Source organism: Saccopteryx bilineata, chromosome 11 (genome assembly GCF_036850765.1).
Source record: "Saccopteryx bilineata isolate mSacBil1 chromosome 11, mSacBil1_pri_phased_curated, whole genome shotgun sequence".
Classification (NCBI taxonomy): Eukaryota; Metazoa; Chordata; class Mammalia; order Chiroptera; family Emballonuridae; genus Saccopteryx; species Saccopteryx bilineata.
Genome location: NC_089500.1, coordinates 67,772,891 through 67,796,718, shown reverse-complemented (window position 1 = coordinate 67,796,718; position 23,828 = coordinate 67,772,891). Strand labels below are relative to the sequence as shown.

General features: G+C 42.9%; 1 protein-coding gene across 2 annotated transcripts in view; it reads left to right on the top strand.

Annotated features, from left to right (window-relative positions):
- The window catches only part of MAGI3 (membrane associated guanylate kinase, WW and PDZ domain containing 3), a 213,304-nt gene that overhangs the window by 115,255 nt on the left and 74,221 nt on the right, over nucleotides 1–23,828 (top strand). For both annotated transcript variants that reach the window (XM_066247418.1, XM_066247417.1), the window contains exon 2: nucleotides 17,762–17,878. In XM_066247418.1, coding sequence (XP_066103515.1) covers nucleotides 17,762–17,878 — 117 coding nt within the window. The remainder of the gene's footprint in view (nucleotides 1–17,761; nucleotides 17,879–23,828) is intronic.

Below are 23,828 nucleotides of genomic sequence, written 5' to 3'. Positions count from 1 at the left end.
TTTTAAAACATGCAGTACCCAACTACTTAGGGGCACTGACCTCTTTGCCCTTAGATTGTCAAATAACAAAAAATGAAGACAGCCAATGCAACAATAGCCATCCAGTGTGAATAAATCAAAATTATACCTACGGTGGTTTTTTTTGTTGTTTTATTGGTCAGATTGGTAAAGAATGGTTTTTTTGTTGTTGTGCCGCAGGATTTTCGTTTATGGGTGCCGTGCGATGAGAAAGGATAACCATCTCTGAGCTGGAGCACGAACACTGTGTGTCCGCCTCCGGCATTTTCTCAGTGTGGTCCAAACTGTTCTTTATTCTTTGGAGTTGATATTTGAATGGACAGAGATTCATTTTACCTGTTTTCTATTATTTCTCTTCATTGTGTTCTGTACTGGAGAGAGAGGTTTTTTGTAAAAGTGACTTATAGTGCCATGTTGCCCAGGAGACTCTCTTCCGGTTCTGTTGTTTTCTTTTTTTAATTAATTAATTTTAGAGAAAGAGGGAAAGAGGGAGGGACAGATAGGGACAGACAGACAGGAAGGAAGAGAGATGAGAAGCATCCATTCTTCGTTGCAGCTACTTAGTCTCCTTAGTTGTTCGTTGATTGCTTTCTCATATGTGCCTTGACCAGGGCTACAGCAGAGCGAGTGACCCCTTGCTCAAGCCAGCAACCTTTGGAATCAGGCCAGCAACCATGGGATCATGTCTATGATCCCACACTCAAGCCAGCAACCCCACACTCAAGCCAGATGAGCCCACACTCAAGCTGGCGACCTCAGGGTTTTGAACCTGGGCTCTCAGCGTCCCAGTCTGACTCTATCTATTGCACCACAGCCTGGTCAGGCTCCACTTATCTATGTATTCATTGGTTGAGTCTTGTAAATGCCCTGCCAAGGGATCAAACCCGCAACCTTGGCATGTTGGGCGGAACCCACAACCTTGGCATGTCTGGAGGAAGCTTTAAACAACTGAGCTACTCAGCCAGGGTTCTTCCAGTTCTTTGAACTGAAACTTAGTACTGTACTGTAAAGCTGTGTAAGGACCTTTGGATGTATAATATAGTTTTAGGACCTTTCCCACCCGTTTTAGAAAATTTACAAGAATTAGTATAAATTCTTACATTGAAAAACTATCAGAGAAAAAGAAACTGAAGTTGCTTCTGTAAGTGGTTCATTATCACAGTCTACTGCTTAAACCCAGAGGTTGACATTGTTTACCTAACGATGCATCTTAAATACAGTCTGGCCTGACCAGGCAGTGGCGCAGTGGATAGAGTGTCAGCCTGGGATGAGAGGACCCAGGTTCGAAACCCCAAGATCACTGGCTTGAGCACAGGCTCATTCAGCTTGAGCACAGGCTCATTCAGCTTGAGTGCAGGCTCCCAGCTTGAGTGTGGGGTCGCTGGCTTGAGTGTAGGGTCATAGACATGACCCCATGGTGGCTGGCTTGAGCCCAAAGGTTGCTGGTTTGAAGCCCAAGGTCACTGGCTTGAACCCAAGGTCTCTGACTTGAGCAAGGGCTCACTGGCTCAGCAGGAGCCCCTGGTCTAGGCACATAGGAGAAAGCAATCAATGAACAACAAAGGTGCCACAACTATGAGCTGATGTTTCTCATCTCTCTCCCCTTTCTGTCTGTCTGCCTCTCTTATCTTGCTAATAATACAATCTGAATTCTCTAATTGTCATTTATTTTTCCCGATGAGCCTTCTAATCAAGAACATCCATGTTCCCTTTCTGCTGCCTCCTTATCTCTGTAACGCAACATCACTGACATCTTCCACCTCAAGTCCTGACTTTGCACTTGATCTAAGCCAAAAGGCTGAGAAGCGAGGAAGCACATAACTTTGCAAAGACTACTGAGCCCAGTTACTGTGTTTTCAGGGGAAATGACAGGGCCCCACAGATGGGATTGTACCCTCTTGTCAAAACGGCGAAGTTTTAACACTGTGATTCGGGCCCCGGTGTGCCAACCAGGCTCTGGTTAATCGGCATCATGACAGCTTTGCTAATGATACTGAACAAGGGTATCTCAAAGAAAAAAAAATTATAAACAGCCTCAGGTTAGCACTTTAAAAATACTGTTTTCCTTCAGTAGTAAATCTACCTGATCCCATCCAATAAAAGCTTTGAAAAGCAAAGGGCCTACTTTGGATGATTTAGTCCTTATTTTTTCCACTCTGTTCTGCTAGGAAGGTGCATCTTATGTTGTTCTTCCTGACGTATGGCTTTTGAAGGGAAAATTTTGTTGTGTGTCTTTCCTAGAATAATGCTTTTCATCTTCATTTTAAAATGTAGATCCTAGTTCTGTAGCTTGTTCATCAGCTGGAGTCTCAGTTAAAAGTAAATTGGTTGCAGTTTAACCAAGCTCCGGTGACAGTAAGACTTAGTAAAACCAAGAGGAGGAAAACCTACACACGTTTCAGCTTTCACCTAGAACTTTGGCAAGCTTTTTGTCACTTTTCATCCTGTTGGGTCATTATGTCAGGTGTCCTTTCCTGCTAATAACCTTTGAAGGGCACAGCCTTTGAAAGAGTGTTTTTTCTCATTATAGTAGTAGGTTTTTCAATGTAGAAAATTTGAAAATATAAAAACCATGAAGAGAAAGGTTTTTAAAGAAAAAAAAAAAGGGCTTTTAAAAATCACCCAGTAATTATACCCTGCACTAATATTTCAGGTATTATGAAGTATTTAAGGATGAGTTTGCTCTATGTAGGTCCCTTACGTATTTTCATTTGCATATCCTCAGGTATGTTTTCATTTAGGGTCACACCAAATATTCTGTTCTGTGACCCTTCTTCATTTAAAATGTCATGAGCCTTTGATCACATTGTGATAGTCAAATTATTACTTTTAATGGTCTGCTGATTGAAGGTGTTTTTGTGTTTTTGAGGAGTAGAGTACATGTATTTTCCTGAGATGCATTCTATTAAAAAACCCAGTCGTTACAGCAGTCACACTATTTAGTGTCATTCTGGTTACAGCAGTCACACTATTTAGTGTCATTCTGGTGTGTCTTAAGAGAAGTGTTTGTTCAGCCTCGTGCTGGGTAGTGTGGGCCGTGCTGTGCGGAGACAAGCAGGACGTTGCTCCTGGTTTACACAGGCCTGAGACGCGGGGGAGGCGAGGCTGTGTCCCACGCGGGTGGTCAGCGTACTGGCCTTTTGCCCTAACTGTACTTACGCGCGCACAGTGCCTGACAGATGGAGCAGACACAAAACTGGAACCCAGGGGACATGCCTGGGTGTGGAGGTCGTCAGGGCAGGGCAGGTGCTGACAGGACTGGGGTGGGGGTGTCAATAGAACATCCATCCTTACGGCAGCGTCTTCCTCCGGAGCACCTGCTCTCTTTCTTCATGACTCAGATCCCTGACCACGCATCCGAGTCTTTAGAGAAATGACGTTTCTTTGCAAATACGTCCTACACAGACATGTTTGCATTATTTACACAAATAAACACCATAGAACAATTTTTAAATATACCACATGATCATGGGTTTTATTTTCTTATAATGTATATATAATGAAGCAATTTCCATGCTGCATTACCATTGAAATCTACATGCAACAGACAGTCTTAGGCTTTTAGGAGTGGATACGTTTAGTTCAGTAGGGTCAGGGGCTTCTCCAGTGTGGAGGCTTCCCAAATGAGCGGGTCCCTTCTTCAGTTATACTTCCAATTCTTTTGAGTGTAAGTCCATTAAAAATAATAATAGGCAAGGAAGAGAGAGAAGGAAGAAAGGAAGGAAAAAATAAGGGAAGGGTTAAAAAACCTCCCCAGGGTATACAGGGCAGGAACCAGGTGTGCCGTCGTAGACTTGACTTTAAACTGCCGGTGGGCCTGACCTGTGGTGGTGCAATGGATAAAGCGTTGACCTGGAATGCTGAGGTTGCTGGTTTGAAACTCTGGGCTTGCCCAGTCAAGGCACATATGGGAGTTGATGCTTCCTGCTCCTACCCCCTCCTCTCTCTCTCTGCCCCCACTCTAAAATGAATAAATAAAAAATAAAAATAACTAAACTGCTGGTGATGTAGGACCCAGAGCAGTAGATGAAGCTGACCTGTGAGTTTATGGTGTCTGCTTCTGGGAACCAATGGGGAACAGACACCTCTGTTTTTACCAGGCACTGTTGTCATAATTTACGGCGTAGACCAGGGGTAGTCAACCTTTTTATACCTACCTCCCACTTTTGTATCTGTTAGTAGTAAAATTTTCTAACCCCACCGGTTCCACAGTAATGGTGATTTATAAAGTAGGGAAGTAACTTTACTTTGTAAAATTTATAAAGCAGAGTTACAGCAAGTTAAAGCATATAATAATAATTACTTACCAAGTACTTTATGTCGGATTTTTGCTAAATTTGGCAGAATAAATCTTTATAAAACAACTTACTATAGTTAAATCTTTTTATTTATACTTTGGTTGCTCCGCTACTGCCCACCATGAAAGCTGGAACGCCCCCTAGTGGGTGATAGGGACCAGGTTGACTACCACTGATGTAGACAAAGAATGTGACCTCTGACAGAGAAAGACAAATACAGTCATTTAAATGTGGGATTTAACAAAGCGGAAGTCATAGAAATAGAGACTAGTTGGCGGTTGCAGGGACTAAGTAGTGGGAGAGTGGGTAATGCTGGCTGAAGGTACAGACCTCCAGCTGTAAGATAGGTAAGTCCCGGGGTCTAATGTACAGCATGGTGACTGTAGTAACAATACTGCATTATTTACTTGAAAGTTGTTAAGAGACTAGATCTTAAATGTTATCACCATATGCACAAAAAATGGTATTATGTCAGGGGATGGAGGTGCAAACCAACCTATTGTGGTCATCATTCTGCAGTGTATACATGTAGCAAATCATCACGTTGTACACCTTCAATTACATACATTGTATGTCAGTAACATCTCAGTGAAGCTGGGGAGGGAAAACAAACGAATGTGATCTCCATTAATAGACTTTCTCCTCACTGGTGACGTGGCAGCAGAATTTTGCAGAAGGTAGCAATATGGCTTGTTTTAGTTTGTTTCTTCAATTTAACTCTGAAGACGACTAAAAGATGACCACTTTTCAAAACTGAAATGGCTTCACGAAAATCCAGAGTATTTTTTTATATGTGCCACATCTTCTTTATCCAGTCTTCTATTCTTTTTTTTTTTTTTTTTACAGTGATTAAAGCCTTTAAGCAAACTCTTGGCCAATACAGCAAGAATCCATAAAAGAGTAGTGTCCCTAACATGTTCACCAAGTCCAAGTTGGCCCCAACACCATGCCAAATCCCTGAAAGATGCAACCCAACCCCAGTTCAGTCTGTTAGGAGCTGTCACAAGGAGCAGGAGTCCAGGAAAGGTCCACATCCAGGAAAAGTCCGCATGGCACTGGAATTGTTGTCACAATTCTATACTTTGCAGCTCATGTCCAAGTCCCAATGACCGCTGCTTCTAGCTGGTAATGATTCAGGTAGACTGGAAAAGCCATCTGCAGCATGTGTGGATAAGGAGCTTCTGTTCTCTTCTGCCTGGAGAGATGAGACCAGGTTGCTTTTCCTTGGAGCTCTGTGACTGTGGCTTGGTAGAGAGAACCTTGGGATACACTAAGCTGGGTGGCAAAGGTAGATTCATAATCGAAGTTGGCAAAAGGGGGAAAGAGAGCTCTAAATTAGGAGTAGGTCCCAGCCTGAAATATGAGTGGGGCATTGAGGTAGGAGGAATAAAGGAAACACTATATATTAAACAAAGCGGCAGAAAATAGGACTATCAACACCCACAACAGAGATCTTTGAGGGAAGAATAAAAAACCTGACTATTCAGGCAAAAGATAGTTAAGTGGCCCTTGTGCAAATGAGATCAGTTTACCTGCTTCTTGGAAGAAATACCCTAGGCTCGTCCACAGTGTCATAGATGGGGCCGACGGCCCTGGGCACCTTCAGCCTTCCGTGGCAAACCCCAGCATTCTGGGCAAGGTTAGGTCATAGGTGGCTGGAGCAGGGCTGGAAGAGACTGAACCCTCCCTTAGAGGAGCGAGGGGGAAGCCTACCTTCCAGTGTCCCTGTTTCCTCACAACAGAGGCATGTAAGTCTGGCAGGCTTTAGCTCAATGACCTTCCTTTCCACTATTGAAGCAGGACCCATATGGCATCCTGTGAGACCCCTTTGGGGCGTTGGGGCCTTTAAGGGTGTATCCTAAAAGCTGGTAGTTCCCCTGATCTCTATTGGGCTTTTTCTGCCTCTTGGTATCTTAAAAGCCATGCTCAGAAGATCTCGCTGAGGGGTTTGAGGATCCCCATCCTCCTATATAAATCTTTTCCATATATCTGGCGCTATTTGGAAAAAGACAAAACAGGGTTATTAGCTGGATCAAATAAAGAAGGTAGTAGTTTGCAAGAGAAAAAGATTTGGCATCTCCTGTTCATCAGCATTCCAAAGAAATTAAAAATTTTTTTAAGTAAAAAGCATGATATGGTAGACCCATAGGAGTTCCAGGATATGACTATTCCCTTTTAAATTTTTTTAAATTGACCTTAAAATATTTGCTGGGTACACTTTAATAATACCTTAACTTTAAAGATTGTAAGAATGACAAAATACAGTAAATGCTTTTGCTCCATATGTAGGAGCATTTTCAGTTTAACCAGTTTAGGAAATCCAATAATAGAACAATGCATACAGACAATGAGCTATAACATGCTTAGCAGCCTTTCCTGTTCTGACAGAGGTTACTATAAATCCAGAATATGTATCCACTGTAACGTGGACATAGGACTGTTTGCCAAATGAAGGTATATCCATTTGCCAAAGTTGTCCTGGTAGGGGTCCTTGAGAGAATCCAGAGTATTTAATGCTTTTCCAATTTGAGACTGACAAAGCATTATATGAATTAGTTTTAAACTTCATTAAGTTCCTATTTTCCTATAATGAGAGTGGCAGACTTAAAGAATGTTGTAGATGTGGCTCCTCTAAGTTATTTTTGTAATGAGTGTTGTTGTTTTTAATTTAAGTGAGAGAAAGGAAGACAGACTCCCGCATATACCCTGACCGGGATCCACTAGCAATCCCATAAGGGGATGATGCGCAAGTATCAAGCTATTTTTAGTGCCTGAGGCTGATGCACTACAGTGGAGATATCCTCAGCGCCTGGGGCCAATGCACTCAAATCAATTGAGCCATGACTGTGGGAGAAGAAAAGAAAGACAGGGAGAGGGAAGGGGGAGAAAAGCAGATGGTCACTTCTCCTGTGTGCCCTGACAGAGAATCAAACCTGGAACTTCTACATGCTGAGTTGATGCTCTACCACTGAGCCAACTGGCCAAGGCTGATCTTCTAAGTTTATAGTGTTAAATATGCTCTTACAGACAGAATAGGGATAATGAATGACATTTGAATACAAATGTGGAATATAGAGGCAACCAGTAACAACTAAGGCAACCATAGTTGTTAGCTTATAGCAGTTATGAAGGGCCATGGTATCAGACCTCAGCTAGTTGGATGTTCTCTTATTTATTTATTTATTTATTTATTTATTTATTTATTTATTTATTTGAGGGGGGGTAAAGAGGGGGAGAGATGAGAAGCATTAACTTGTTGATTCACTTTTGTTGTTTATTGATTACTTCTCACACGTGCCTTGACCAGGGGCTCAAGTCGAGCCAGTGACCTGGGCTTCATTTCAGGCCAGTGACCTTTGGGCTCAATCCAACGACCTTGGGATCATGCCCATGATCCCACACTCAAGCCAGTGACACCATGCTCTAGCCAATGACCTTGGGTTTCAAACAGGGGCCCTCAGCATCCTGGGCCAGTGCTCAATCTACTGCACCACCACTGGTCAGGCTAGTTGATGTTCTTTTACATTATTGTTAAAGGTTCTACTGAACCCACTGGTGCCTGGGACTCTTGTCCCAGCTTGTGTGAACTCTTTTTTTCCTAAGAACCAGCTCTACTGGATTTTCCTCAGTTCCTCTAAGCACTGTGTTCTTCCTACCTCGTGTAGTAGCACCTGTGGGTGTCCCGCTCCCCTCTCCCCCTTCCCTATCTGGCTCCCATTTATTCTTAGGTTATAGCTGCAATAGGACTTTCTCAGTGAGTCTTCCCGGACTCCTGACCGAGAATCTAGATTACAGATTTCCACAGCGCTGTGGACTTCTCTTTCATAATGCTCCCTTGTTGGAAATTTCTACTTTAATGTTCATCTTTCACTCAAGGCTTTAAGTTCCCACTTAGGGGTACTCTCATTCACTGCTCTACCCCCAAGTGCCTACTCAAGACTCAGTAAATAATTGTTTATACAATGGTGGTGAGTGCTTCATGGAAGGGTATGCTCTTATGAAAGAACTCTTAAAAGCTTGTATTCCTTTTTTTTTGTGACAGAGGGACAGATAGGGACAGACAGACAGACAGGAAGGTAGGGAGATGAGAAGTATCTTTGTTGTGGCACCTTAGTTGTTCATTGATTGCTTTCTCATATGTGCCTTGATCCAGGGGCTACAGCAGAGCAAGTGACGCCTTGCTCAAGCCAGCGACCTTGGGTTTCAAGCCAGCGACCTTTGGCCTCAGGCCAGCTACCATGGGGTCATGTCTCAAGCCAGTGACCCTGTGCTCAAGCTGGTGAACCCACACTCAAGCCAGATGAGCCCATGCTCAAGCCAGTGACCTCAGGGTTTCAAACCTGGGTCCTCTGCGTCTCAGTTTGATGCTCTAGCCATTGCACCACTGCCTGGTCAGGCAAGGCTTACATTCTTATAAGCTTATGCAGGAAAAGAAATTCTTCAAAAGGTGTGGATGGATGGATAGGTGGATGTGTGGGTGGACGAATGGATGCATGGATGGATGTGTGGGTAGATGGATGGATGGATGCATGGGTGGGTGGGTGGATGGATGGATGGATGAATTGGTGGGTGGATGGGTGGGTGGATGGGTGGGTAGATGGATGGATGGATTGGTGGGTGGATTGGTGGGGCGTGGATTGGTGGGTAGATGGATGGATGCACGGGTGGGTGGGTGGATGGATGGATGGGAGGGTGGATGGATGGATGGACAGATGGACAGACAGATGGATGGGGCAGGCATTCCATCCCAGCGTTTACAGTGGAGGTTCTGGAGCCAGATGGACCTGTTTCAGGTCCCAGGTCTGCTACTTTTAGTGATATAACTTTGGCCAAGTTACTTACTGGCTCTCTACCTCAGATCCTTATGTGTAAAAGAATAACAATACCTATTCATGAGTGAAAACATATGGCTTATAATATGTATGATAAGATAATGCTAATACTAAAATAACAGTCCTGGGCATCAGTGTTCTCTTTGTAGTCCCCATTGTCTCATTTCTCCATCTGCCCCCCAGAGAAAGCAGGAGATGGTTTTTTCCTGTTTTAGATTTTGTTATCCCTAGTGGACCTAGAAGACAGTAGATTCACATGGTTAATTTAGCCTTATTTTATATTTCAGGAGAGCCAGAGACCACTTGTGAATACATTTTTTTAAATCTTTTTTTTTTTCTTCTTTTTTTCTGAAGCTGGAAACGGGGAGAGACAGTCAGACAGACTCCTGCATGCGCCCGACCGGGATCCACCCGGCACGCCCACCAGGGGCGACGCTCTGCCCCTCCGGGGCGCCGCTCCGCTGCGACCAGAGCCACTCTAGCGCCTGGGGCAGAGGCCAAGGAGCCATCCCCAGCGCCCGGGCTATCTTTGCTCCAATGGAGCCCCGGCTGCGGGAGGGGAAGAGAGACAGAGAGGAAGGAGGGGGGCGGGGGGCGGAGAAGCAAATGGGCGCTTCTCCTATGTGCCCTGGCCGGAATCGAACCCGGGTCCCCCGCACGCCAGGCCGACGCTCTACCACTGAGCCAACCGGCCAGGGCCCACTTGTGAATACATTTTAAAATACTAATAAAGAATAGAATTTGGAGATTTGACATATAAACTACAGTAGTACCTTGAGATACGAACAGACCAACATATGATTTTCTCTTTAAGATACGAGCTGCGACTCGGTCCATATTTTTGTTCAAGATCTGAGCGAAATTCCGAGATATGAGTCGTGATGCAGGAAGCTGCCGCTAGTTGGCGCATTGACGCACGGGTCCAGGGTCATCAGTTTGATATACGAGTTGACTGACTTATGACCTCGGTTATAGAACTAATTAAATTCGTATCTCAAGGTACCACTGTATAATTAAAATTTACTTTTAAAGACTTAGCTCATTGTTTTAGTGAAGAATTTATTTTAGTATTTGGACAGAGTCAAAGTCAATTTCATTGTTTAAGAAACATCGTTTGCCCTGGCCGGTTGGCTCAGCAGTAGAGCGTCGGCCTGGCATGCGGGGGACCCAGGTTCCATTCCTGGCCAGGGCACATAGGAGAAGCGCCCATTTGCTTCTCCACCCCCACCCCCTCCTTCCTCTCTGTCTCTCTCTTCCCCTCCCGCAGCCAAGGCTCCATTGGAGCAAAGATGGCCCGGGCGCTGGGGATGGCTCCTTGGCCTCTGCCCCCGGCGCTAGAGTGGCTCTGGTCGCCGCAGAGCGACGCCCCGGAGGGGCAGAGCGTCGCCCATGGCGGGCGTGCCGGATGGATCCTGGTCGGGCGCATGCGGGAGTCTGTCTGACTGTCTCTCCCCGTTTCCAGCTTCAGAAAAATACAAAAAAAAAAGAAAAAAAGAAAAAAAAAAGAAACATCGTTTAAGATGGAGATGTACAGAGATTTTCAGCCCTTTTCATCTCATGGTACACATAAACTAATTACTAAAATTCTGCAGTGCACCAAAGAATAAAATTTTTTGGTGATCTGATAAAAAATAGGTATAATTTTGATTTAAAAGAAAAATAATAACAGTAATTACCTACGCTTTTTGCTCCAAAGTGACTTTCAAAAAAAAAAAATCAGGTGCTTATACTTGTGTATAAACATTTCTGGTACCAAGAATTAACAAAGCAGATGCAACTTTATTATGTGACGTGACCGATAAGATGCAACTCTATTATATGACCTGTATATTTATGGTTCAAGACAGGGCAGTCACACCAGATGGCTGTTGCTGTGCTGGCTGTTGTCATTTTTTTATTTGACAATCTAAGGTTAAAGAGGTCATTGCCCCTGACTGACAAGTCAAGTAATTCATGTTTTAAAAAGTCTTGTGGTGCACCGTTGAAAATCACTGATACCAACTATTAAAGAGTGCTGTAGTGGTGAAGTGAATGAGTGTTCTGATATTTCAGATATCCGAGCTGTGGAGGGTCAAATGAACAATTAAAAATACAAAATTAAGCTGATTCACTGCTTTCATGTGCTAGATACTGAGAATTAACCTGTAAAACAAACCATGGCCTTGACTCTCAAATTACAAACTTTTGTTTAACAATGCATAAGATATTTTTAAGTAACTTTTGTGTCTTAGGATACATTTTAATATGAAGTGTGTAGATTAGGGGTCCCCAAACTACAGCCCACGGGCCGCATACAGCCCCCTGAGGCCATTTATCCGGCCCCCGCTGCACTTCTGGAAGGGGCACCTCTTTCATTGGTGGTCAGTGAGAGGAGCATAGTTCCCATTGAAATACTGGTCAGTTTGTTGATTTAAATTTACTTGTTCTTTATTTTAAATATTGTATTTGTTCCCGTTTTGTTTTTTTACTTTAAAATAAGATATGTGCAGTGTGCATAGGGATTTGTTCATAGTTTTTTTTTATAGTACGGCCCTCCAACAGTCTGAGGGACAGTGAACTGGCCCCCTGTGTAAAAAGTTTGGGGACCCCTGGTGTAGATACTGATTATCTAGGAAAGTCCTGTTCAAAGGCCTTTCACAGTGGACTACAGTTCAGTTAATTTTGGTTTAGGGACGCCCTGCCTTGGGCCAAGAAGCCAGCGTGGAGTTCAGCTTACAGGTGTCATTTGAACCATTCTATGCTACAGCGCTCAGGAGGTGGCGGAAGAGTCAAAAACTGCACCGCTTTTCCGCATCTAGGTCTGACGGGAAAGGACTAGTTGGTAACATTGGCTATGTTGAGTTAGTTAGATTGGACAGTTGATTGGGGAAAGTCACTAAGCCATCCTTGAGTCGTGGTAAGGAAGATAACTGAGGCATGGTCATGTCCATACTTTGCCTTTGAGGAAAAAAGTTTATAGTATCCACAGGTATGGCTGCAAGACTAGTGATCTCTAAAAGAAGAAGTACATGAAGAAATCCTTGAGGGTGTACAGAATGCTCAGAGCAGCTTGGGTTTTCTAAAAGATGTGTATGATTGACAGCTGGAAGGAGACATAATTGCATTTATACAGTGCTAAGCAGACTGTGAGAAATAACTATTTAGGGGTTTTCTTCTCTTTAGGGCAGGCCAAAGCTTACAAGGAGCTACGCCACTTCAGCGAGCACGGAGAGCTTTCAAGGTTGTGTTTGTCACAAGAAACAGGATGGAAGAGGTAGTCCTGGCTGAGTTACTCAGTGGACAGAGTGTCAGCCCGGCATGTGAGGTCGTGGGTTTGATCCCCAGGCAGGGCATGGAAGAGAAGCAACCAATCAGTGCACAACTAAGTAAAACAATGAGTCTTTGCTTCTCTCTCTCTCTTTTGGTCTCTCTTTCGGTCTCTCTCTCTCTCTCTCTCTCTGTCTCTCTCTCTTTCCCTTCCCCTCTGTCACTCTCTCTGTTCCTTACTCTCTCTTTTCCTCTTTCTCTCAAATCAATGGGGAAAAAAACCCAGGAAAAAGTAGGCTTACTATCAGAAGATACTGTTAATGTTAGCTGATTATAGGCCAAAGTCAGATAGCATACATGAAATTAGCAGTAAGCAGTGTGACCAGCAATAAGCAGATGATTGGATCAATACCATTCTTACTGGCTTCCAGAATCTCAAGCTAGGAGAATTACTTTTCCAACAGTAAAAGGTAAAACAACCCAAAACAGGAGAAATTAAATTTTAAAAAGATTAAGAGATAGTAAGAATATCATTTACTTGAAACGAATTTAAGTTTTTAGGACTCAATTGAATCGGCTCACAGGAGTCGAAGGGACTCTCAGGACCTCAGGGTTGTTGTCAGTATTCTTTGAGAAATCACAGAGATTGTCCAAGTACCAGGAGAATGAAGAGAAACGAATGTCCTAGTTTTCAAAAGGACCTAAAGTAGGTTGTGAAAACGCAAGTCCGCTTCCCTAACTTTATTTAGATTACTTTCTAATGTGCACTGATTGGTTGCTTTTCTTCCGTGCCCTGCCTGGGGATCAAACCCACAACCTCGCATGCCGGGCTGACACTCTGTCCACTGAGTAACTCAGCCAGGACTACCTCTTCCATCCTGTCTCTTAGTAATTGCAGATTACTTTCAATATGATTTTGCATTAATTTCAGGAGCATAGAGTAGTATGAGACAAGGCTGGTTCTGTCTGTTGGGGTTCTCTTCCATAGCATTCATTGACAGTCCTTTCCCCAGAATGTCACATCTAATGAGCCTTAATGGTCCTAATGACCCCCCCTGATGCTTCCAGTACCCCCCGGCACTGTACATGGTCATTACAATATTATTGACTGTATTCCCTGTGTGGTACTTCACGTCGCCGGGACTACGTATTCTGTAACCACCAATCTACTCCCCACTCCCTTCTCCTTCTCCAGCGCCCCTCCCCTCTGCAGCCACCAGTGTGCTCTTTGTGTCAGGAGTCTGTTTCAGTTTCAGTCGTTTATCTTGTTCTTTAGATCCCACATAAAAGTGAAATCATATGGTATATGTCTTTCTCTTCACTTCCCTAAATTTAAATTGTGGCAGAATTTGAAGAGATTAAAAAATATATAATATTGTAAGTGTTTAGAAAAGATTGGGATGATCACCATGAATCCATGTGAATTTATAAGAATAAGACATGTCAAACAGACCTCATTTTTTCTTTTTTTGACTTTATAATTACTGGATTAGAGAATACTAAAGGCATGTCTAGCTTGACTTTAGCAAGTGGTTGGTAAAGTCTCCTAGACTATCCTTATGGGAAGTACGGTGACATGTTGGTGTTTAGACTGATTGACAGTTGCTCATGTGGCCACACCTATGCTGGCAAGCCACAGGGTTGTTCTAAATCATAATCAGTGACTCCATACCCCGATTCCACAAGGAGAACGAGTGATGAATATTAATCAGCATGTAATTCAGAAAGTATGAATTTGTAGTTATGAGTTCTTTTGACTAAGAATTTATATATTGAAACCTGAGTGCCTGGATTTATTTATGTGATTGAAATTTTCTTTATAGACCTTTCCTCACCTGAGCTGTATTTGTAAGATATATAGATCTATTTTTAAGTTTCATAAATCAACTTGACTTATAAATCATAGAACAATCTCAACACTCAAAGCAAAGGTTGGCTGTGCGAGAATGCTATTCGGAAGCATCTTTTTCCTTATTTGTTTCACAACAATTGCATTAACCTCCAGCAGATGTGCTTCCTACCCTTGGAATACCAAGTGAATGTGTAACTCACTGAACAAAAGGCAGAGGTTCACATACAAGTGGATAGTGTAGATTACACTGCGGGAACTGCGAGTTGATGTTCTTGTTGACCCTTCAGTAATTTTAGTCATCTGCCTGTTCAAGATATTTGTACTTTAAAAAAATTTCATAGAATCATACCAAAGAGAGAACAGTAACATCCTTTTTCCCCTGAGGAAAATTCTTTCTGTTTCCTGAGGCAAGGGAGTCTGTGATGACTGCTATAGCTAATACAGTTTACTATTCATTCTTAATCTCAAAGAATGCCAACGCATATAGTTTGTTAACCTTTTATAATTGACGTTTCATTGATATTTGTAATATTTTATCTCCAACCTCAAACAAGCATGATAGTCACTGGCTCGTTGGCTCAGTGGATAGAGTGTCAGCCTGGTTCCAAACATCTCGGGTTCAATCCCCAGTCAGGGCACACATGAGAAGCGACCATCTGCTTCTCTTCCACTCCCTCTCCCCCTCCCCTCTCCTCCTTCCTTCTCCCCCTTCCCTCTCCCTCCTCCCTCTCCCTCTTCCCTCTCTTTCCTCCTCTCCAGTCAGTTGTCAGAATGCCGGCCCTGGGCACTGAGGATAGCTCGGTTGATTTGAGCACTGGCCCCAGACGAGGGTTGTGGGGGGTGGATCCTGGTCGGGGTGCATGTGGGAGACTGTGTCACTATCTCCCTTCCTCTCTCTTAAAAAAAAAAGCATGATAATGCTTTTTGACTAGTTGCACGTGTTAAATAAACATTATCACTCTCATGAGATTGTCCCTCTTTTCTTTGCAACTGCTCAGTCAACATCCAGAAACCCCGTGGAAGTTGAGGGTGAAGACTGAGAGGGCAGTTTTACAGCCTGAGAATGGGAGGTTTTCTTCTTTAAATCTGGGCGGCTCTTTCTGCTCTAACTGGCCTCGCAGTCTAAGACCTCGCAGACCCTTGAAACAGGACCTGAGCTGTTTTAACTCCATTTTCTCTTAAGAAAACCCTCATGCTATGATTTGTGATCTATGATTTTTATTATGGCTTTGACTCTAATTATATCTAATTTAATGGTTGCTATTTTTATAGATGAAAATTCAATCTGGTTTCTTAGTATTTTAGAGTTACCTCTGTGACTTATATCACATCTTATAGTAAAGCTTCAAATTAAAAAATAACAAAGAAGAAAATCTTAAATTAAAAAGTATTGAGTCACATTGTCTTCTTTAAGTATGCAGGCGTTATCCTTTATCCAAATTAAATAGATTCCTGGAAATATGTCAGGTAGCGGATTTTTAGATATTAGAGCCTGTATTATATTCTTTTAAATGGGAAAAAAATGATGCATTCTCTGCCTTTTAAAAAACCCTAAGTAAACTCCCACAGATAAGACTGAAACGCTTTTAAGCACCTATGTAACAAAATACCGGATTTTTGCATATTTACTAGAAAGCATTTGAAACACACACTCCTTGCCTAATTTTTAAAATACTTAATAAACCCATTATCGGTATGTTTTTATTCAGTAAACAGTGAGGCTGTGCAACATTGATTATGAATTAGGGTTTTCTTCAACTTAGGAGCAAACAAGTGCTATAATATAAGTAAGTGAAATAATAAGATTCCATCTAGATTGGACTCCAGTCAGTGGGGCCCCTGAATGCCTGGCAGAGGCAGCTTGGGGGATTGGGGAGTCTTCCAAATCCCTTCCAGGGTCTCTCCTTCATCATGACAGTTCCCGCTTCCCCAGCGTTTGTTTTTGGCAGAACAGGGACTTCTTGGCTTGTGTGTATTAGTTGAGGATCTAAATATTATCTCTAACTTTAGGAGGACTCTGATTTCCTGATTATATTAACACCCTTTCCTATGGGTTATGTTTATTTATAAATATGAAAAGAGCAAAAGAGGGGATTAGAAATGTTATACTGTGGAATACTACGTAGTTAAAAGAAAGAATGAATCTACAGTAACCTTTTGATTCATCTAACCTTGTCATAACTGTGCTGTTCAAATAAAGCAAAGAGTGTATTTTAATCAACTATTTTTCTTTTAGTAATCTAAATTGTCTGAGCGTTGCTCTTTTCTAATTATCTGCAGTCCTATCTACTGAGCAGTATTTGATGGCTTTGTGTTTACTTTTAAGTTCAACCTTTACTACAAATTTGCTGCTCTCAGATTTCTTCAATCTCCTATTTTTCTGCTTACTATTTCTTGGAGATGCCTCTAATATTTCCTTATACCTCTTATTTCCCCCACAAATAAGAAAAGAATATTTCAGTCTTACTCACATTGTATCAAGGAGTTAAGTAAGTGCACAGAAAGTGCCTGTTCAATTTAGTGATTAGCAGAAGATACCGAGGGCCCGTTTGGCCTTTTTGAAGATGAGAGAGATGGTCCAATATGTGGCTGGAGCATATCTGAGAGGGAGGGGGGAAGAGTGAACAAGTTTGGGTCAAAGATGGCCAGAGCCAGAACATACAGGGCCTTCTAGACCCTGTTTCGAACTTTGGATTTTATTCCAAGTGCAACAAGGATTCGTTGGGTGGTGCTAAACAGAGTCGTGACTCTCTGCTTATATTTTAAATCTCACTCTGGCATCTGGATGAATGGTGGGAGCAGGAAGGAAGCAAGAATGGACCCAGGAGACCAACGAGAAGGCTATTGGAGAGTTCCAAATGAGAGATGCTGGTGGCCGAGGTTGGGGTTGCGATGGAAGTGAGGGAAATGGACAGGAAGGGAGATGTTTTGGAGGCAGGATTGACAAAAGTTGCTAATGGGTTGGATCTGGGAGTAGAAGTGAAAAAAGAAATCAAGGAGGACTTCTGGTGTTTGGGTTTATTCTACTGGGTCAGGGCTACTGTTTTATTTTCTAAGATGGGGAAAACCAGAGGAGACAGAAACTCTGGGGGAGGGTGGAATGAAGAGTTCTGTTTTTCAGCTGTCTGAAATTTGAGGTGCTTATCTGATGTGTAAATACATCTGACTATATGTGAACAAGTCTGATGGGTTTGGAGCTTGGTGTAGATAGGTCAGGGAGAGAGGCATCGTAAGAATTTGGAAGTTACCAGTATAGAGATGGTATTTAAAGCCATGGGACTGAGTGAAACTACTTTGTATATTTGTCATCTCCCTCCCCTACATTGTAAAATCACACCCCCATTACATCTATCTATTTTAATTATAGTGCCATTAATAATTTGGTGTTATCTTGTTTTTAGTAAAATATTCTGCTTTTGTTTTATGGTTTAAGGGTATTCGATCACTAGCCTATATGCATATTTAACTAGAGTCTAACAGTTACATGTTTTGTCTTCTGTTGTTTTCTTTTGTAGGCAAAGTCATTAATAAAGATTTGCGACATTACCTGAGTCTTCAGTTTCAGAAAGGATCCATTGACCACAAGCTGCAGCAAGTGATCAGAGACAACCTCTACTTGAGAACCATTCCATGTGAGTAGGAAATGGAATAGAAGAAATGAGGCCGAGACATCCTTATGTAACCAATCCAACATCTAGAAATAATTCAGTGGAGTGTCTCAGATGAAATTGTGAAGTCTGAGTCAGGCCACTAGGATGCAACAAAAAGTTGGATAAGAAGAAAAATTTTCAGAGGACTTTCAGGGGTTTTGTTTTCAAAGCAGAAAAACCAGACAATTCTATATTGTGACTTTAAGAAGTCACTAGACTTTAAGAACGTAAGATTATGTATGTGTTGCTAACTAGATTTTACTCTTATAAGTCAATTTCTGCAGCCTGTGCAGTAATAAGACTTCTTTGATTTCAGTGCATGTACACTGAGACAGTTTTGTGTTACTTATTAGGATGTTACTGATTTTAAAGTCTGCCCCTTCCCCGCAGGAAAAGGGGAGAAAAAGGCGGTGCCTTCTCTTTGCTAATCCATTTTGAATGTTTACGGGGATGTTGGTGCTTCTGTTCCCGTCTTAATATTGAATAGTTTTCATGGGACCTGGCTGTTGCTGTAACGGTGTTTTGGTTATGGAGTTTTTTGTTTTTGTTTTTTTTTTGGTTTTTGGTTTTTTTTACAGAGACAGAGAGTCAGAGAGAGGGATAGATGGGGACAGACAGACAGGAACGGAGAGATGAGAAGCATCAGTCATTAGTTTTTCGTTGCGCATTGCAACACCTTAGTTGTTCATTGATTGCCTTCTCATACGTGCCTTGACCGCGGGCCTTCAGCAGACCGAGTAACCCCTTGCTCGAGCCAGCAACATTGGGCTCCATCTGGTGAGCTTTGCTCAAACCAGATGAGCTTGCGCTCAAGCTGGTGACCTTGGGGTCTCGAACCTGGGTCTTCCGCATCCCAGTCCGATGCTCTATCCACTGCGCCACCGCCCAGTCAAGCGGTTATGGAGGTTTTTATAAAACCCTTAAGAAGAAATCTTGTGTGTTTAAGTGTTAGCTTTAGTTAGTGCAGGTCTGGTGAATAAAGAAAGCAGCAAACAATAAAAGGATGGAGAAGGACATTCTGGTTTACTTTCCTTTTCAGTATATTTGTCTCCTTGCGGTTACCAGCTTTTATAATGGCTCTGAAATTCTTGATTTCTTTTTCTTGTTATGTAATCTTACACAATGGCCAGTCCATTACCAATCTTTTCTAATTACACTTCTTCGTTATCTATCCCTCCAAGCTGCTTCAGACCCTCACCCTTTCTTGCATGGACTTAAAAAAAAAATACAAACCAAACCATAGCATTGTGTAGCGGCAAGGAGCTGAGCGCAAGGTCCTGGTTCTAGAGTCTTCCCACTGCTTCACTTGGTGAGTTACTTAATCTTCGAGCCTCAGCATCTCCTTGTCTAAAATGGGAACGAGACTCACACCGTTGCTATTCAAACTAAAGTGAAGACATGAATGCAAGCCACCTGGCCTGCTGTAGGCACTCACGCAGTGTTTGTGTTCCCAATCTAACTCCCACATGTCCCGTCTCCCATGTCACCTCTGTCACCTCAGTCTAGCCTGTGTAGAGTCCTTTCCATGGTGTAAAATATTTTGCATTTTGCTTTCAAACCTGACTCCTCGTCTGTGATTCCCTCCTGTGATCTGCCCTGTCAGGTTTCTGAGTCGGAACTCCTGCCGCTGTTCTCGGCGTTTGCCGGCTCGAGCCTTGTCCCTCTTCTCCTTTGTCTTCCGGAACCTCCTTGTGGCCAGCGTGACACTTTCTCTCTACGTATTGGCGTCCTCAATAGCTTGACTCTGTTTCCTCGTGGCTTTTTGTTTGTTTTACCCATGTACAAGTCTTTTATCTAAAAAGCCTTCTACCGTGTAGTCTATTTTATTTGATCTCTCTCTTTTTAGGAAGGTTTGTATCTTTATTCTAATGGCAACCATTATTTTATATAATACCCTGTTCCTCCTCCCTGCTGTGATCAGTTGTAAATTTCCTTGTCTCTTCTAACCCCTCCCTGTTCCTCTTCCACCACCTGACTTAGCGTAATATCTTTTTACCCCCAACAAATGTGAGGTCATCGGCAGGCGTATTCTATTTTGCATATGCTGTCCTCTCACCATATTTTGATATTTGAGCCATATCTATATTGGCAAAGTAAAGAGCCATTAAATACTGCGCTCTCCCCACATAACCATCATTTATTTATCATGTGGGTAGTTTAATCTAACCATGGACCCATAGTATTGTGTCTTCAGTGACCGTGGTTGTCTTCAGTGAGGCTTGTCCTCCACTCGACCCCCCACGGAGGGCTCAGAGCATCACTGGGAGCAGTTCGCGTATGGTTTTTATACTTCAGCGTTTGTTTGGACAGATATGAAATCTTGGGCTCATTGTCTTTCCGTGTCTATCTTAATTCTGTTAGTAAGTTATCTAATGGTCTTCTGCTGTAACGCCTTGCTCTTCTAAAGTCGGAAAGCAGCCTGATTTGCTTTTCCTCGGAGGGAGCTCGGCGTGTTGTCGGCATGGGGTGTCTTGGAAAGCATTGTCTCTGCCTCCCAGCCTGAGAGCCCTCTCTTCCTGGTTAGAACAAGTTAATAAAAACACAGCTGTGCGTTCGGCTGCCCGCTGCCACTTTTCCATGGATATTCTTTGTCATTTACTCCTGTCCCAGTTTTGCAGTTTCTCCTCAGTGTGAGGTTTTGTCCTAGAAAGGAGCTGCCATTTATGTCGTCTTCATCCAGAGGGTGCAAACTGCTGCAACCTTTCAGATCCTAACAGGACCTCTTCACTTACGCACTGAAGTGGCTACAACCCCATCTGGTCTCTGAATATGACTCTTTACTGAAAGATATCAGAGCTTCTTAGAGAAAATTCTGATTTCAGGCCTGGGGCCAGGGAATACAAGACGAGGTTGGGACAGCTAATTGTACCATAAAGTATATAAAGGCATAAAAATTTATGGGGACCTATCAGAAGGACTTAAAAAAAAAGCCACCTAGAGAGTTTCCATTGACGAAATCTGAGGCAATTAGAGCAAAGAAACGAATGCAAGAGCGAGAATAAATGTATAGCGGCCAGGCGCTATGTTACAGACAGAACCAGACCGTAGTCCCGGGAGAAGAGGGAAGGGGACCACGTACAGCAGAGCCCCAGGATTTCCTCGACTCTCTGCCTGGATACAGTTTTTGGGCCGCAGCTGGGGGTGGAGGCGCCATGCAGAGCGCAGCAGAATCTTGAGTGGAGGGGACAGAAGGCTGAGGTCAGAGGCACCTGGAATTCACAGGAAGATGTCAGAGAGGAGAGAGCTCAAGCAGTCTACAGAAGTGTCCCCGTCTGTTCTGTTGCTGAACACTAAGCCGAGAATGTGTCGCCTTCCACATGGCCAGGCAAGGAACTCTGGGAGCCGGGAGCGGGAGAAATCCGAGCTCCAGCCAGCCTGAGTGGGAGAGCTCAGGAGGCTGGTGGCTCACCTGCAGGGCTAACAGAGCCGGAGACGAGCTCCTCCAGGCCTGCCCTAACAAAGCTTAATTAAGCAACCCCAAAGGATCAAGCGAATATGCATGTAACTTAACTGGTAGCAAAAACAAAGAAAGGAAGTTTCCAGTGTCTTTTTATTTTTTTATTTTTGGCTCCTGCCTGCAGAAAGCTACTCAGCAAGTTTCAGCAGCAGACTTGTCAGCTTCCCAGAGGCTGGTGGGTGGCGCCTCTGTCGGGGCCCCGAAGCCAAATGAGCAGCACGTTCCCAGGTGGCTTCAGGAGTTCCCCAGGGCACCAGCTGCCTGCCTCAGTTTCCTGATGCGTTCCATGGCCACCCCAGCTGGCTCCCCACGTTTTAGCACTCTGCCCTGCAAGTGGTTTTCCAGTGGGTTTGTGGCAAGTTCAGCTAGTGTCCCAGCTGGTTTTCTAGTAAGTTAAAAACACCCACCACCACCACCACCAGCACCACCACCACAGGAACTTGCTGGAGAATTTCATCCGGCACCCGATTCCCTGCCTACAAGCCTCCACTGGAGGACTGGAACCATCTCTGTCCCCACGCCACTACCACACCTTGAGGTCTGACTCCCCCAGACAGGGAGCGCCCTCTCTTCCAAGTTTGTTCCTTACTCAGGTGTCCACCCTCAGCTCTAGGGAGGTATTGCTTGTAAATAGTTAATAATAATAAATTGGTGGTATTCCCTGGAAATAGTTAATAATTCTTTATGTTAAGCTGTCCTTGTTCAGATTGCCATGTGGCTTCTCTCTGCTGTTGGGACCCTGGCTGATACAGAATTAGTACTGGCAGTGGTCCCAGGACACTGACCCGGCAAGAAGGAATTTTAGAATGGGTTTGGGTTGTGTTCTTCGGCGTAGTGCAGTGTCAAGCTCCTCCAGTGGAAGGACGGTGTTTGTAATTCACGATGAGAAGTGGCATCGCAATTTAATCACAGTGTAATCGGTGGCCGATTGTGATAAAGTGCCAGCTGAACCAGGTACCTTGAGACCCAAAATGACTGTGGCATGTGACCATTATGGCAATAATAATGGCTGCAAACACCGGGCTGAGGATGCCTCTCGTGTACTCCACGTGCTTAAAGAGAGGAAATGGTGGTGTGAAATCAGCCGGTTTGTTATTATGGTGAACTCCTATAACAAGGTTATAGTAACACTAAAATTACCTGACAGTGACATTTGCAAATAAATAACCTTAAAAGAAGGGAGCATTAATACAATAAAAAGAATTTTAAAATTTGAAAGCTCTTACCACACACACTTACTATTTGAATTTTTCAAGCCGAAAATGAAAATTGAAAGCACACGAAGTATCAGTTACGTCACCTGTTGGTCTTATCTCTGTTGCGTAACAGATAATCCAGACATAGAAAAAATTTCTTGCGTTTGCATTGCTAGACCTCACATTGAAAGTGTGGATCGAAGAGCATCTTTGAACTGGGCACCAGTCCCTGGTCATTCCTATAAGCCTGTTTTCTTTTTTAATGATGAAAATACTCGTCTCCTTGCCCAGATTTTGGTTTTGCCTTTGAAATCTTTTCCTTCTGATTTTAGAATTCAGGTTGGAGCATCCCTCGTCAGCCTTCACGTCCTCTCTTTGCATACCTTCTGTTGAAGTATTTGCAAAGCACTGAAACACGTAGCAAATACTCCCAACAGTGGAAAATGCCGGAGAGCACTGTTGAGCAGTATTCAAATAACATTCAGAACTCCTAATAAGGCTAATGTCAGTACGCAGAATCACATGTCAAAACTGTCAGTTCTGAGGGCTTATTTAGCTTTCAAAAGTTGTGATTTTTTTGAATATCACTCATAGAAATTATATGGCGTATAAATGTGTATAATCTTAATAATATTGTTTTTGCAAGAAAGACCCACCATTAGAAGCAGGGTCTTGACCACACATTTAAAGCGTGGGAACAGCTACAAGGAAGACTGAGCAGATGGTGACCACCACCCCCACGCACTTCTGTCCTGGTCCCTGAAAATGTCAACTTTAACATTTGCTTCTACTTTACAGTGTTGCCTGTTTTTGCTTTCAGTTGATGTCTACAGATTCCTTCAAACCTATAACATCTCTGCATCAAATTGTTAACATTTAATTCTCACAGGAAAATTATATTTAGTATGTTTTTCTAATTTTCCTTGTCAGCGGTGATGGTTCCTAAAACTCATAGAATTGTGCTGTTAGAATTAGTGAATTCTATTGTAGGTAAATTATATCTGAATTCAGTGACCCAATAAATTTCCACAATTGAATTTTTATCCCATCCACAATATGAAAGCTTACAAAAAGATATTATTTATAATAGCATAAAAATATTTGAAGTACTTGGAAATTAATCCTTAAAGAAGTATAGAGATCTCTACCAGGTTAATGAAGGGACATTAAAGATCTAAATATATTGGCAGAGAATTCTTGCTCACTGATTAAAGACTTAGTTCTCTGCAAATTGGTTAGTAGATTCACTCTAATTCTGTAAAAATTCCAGCTTTTTTAG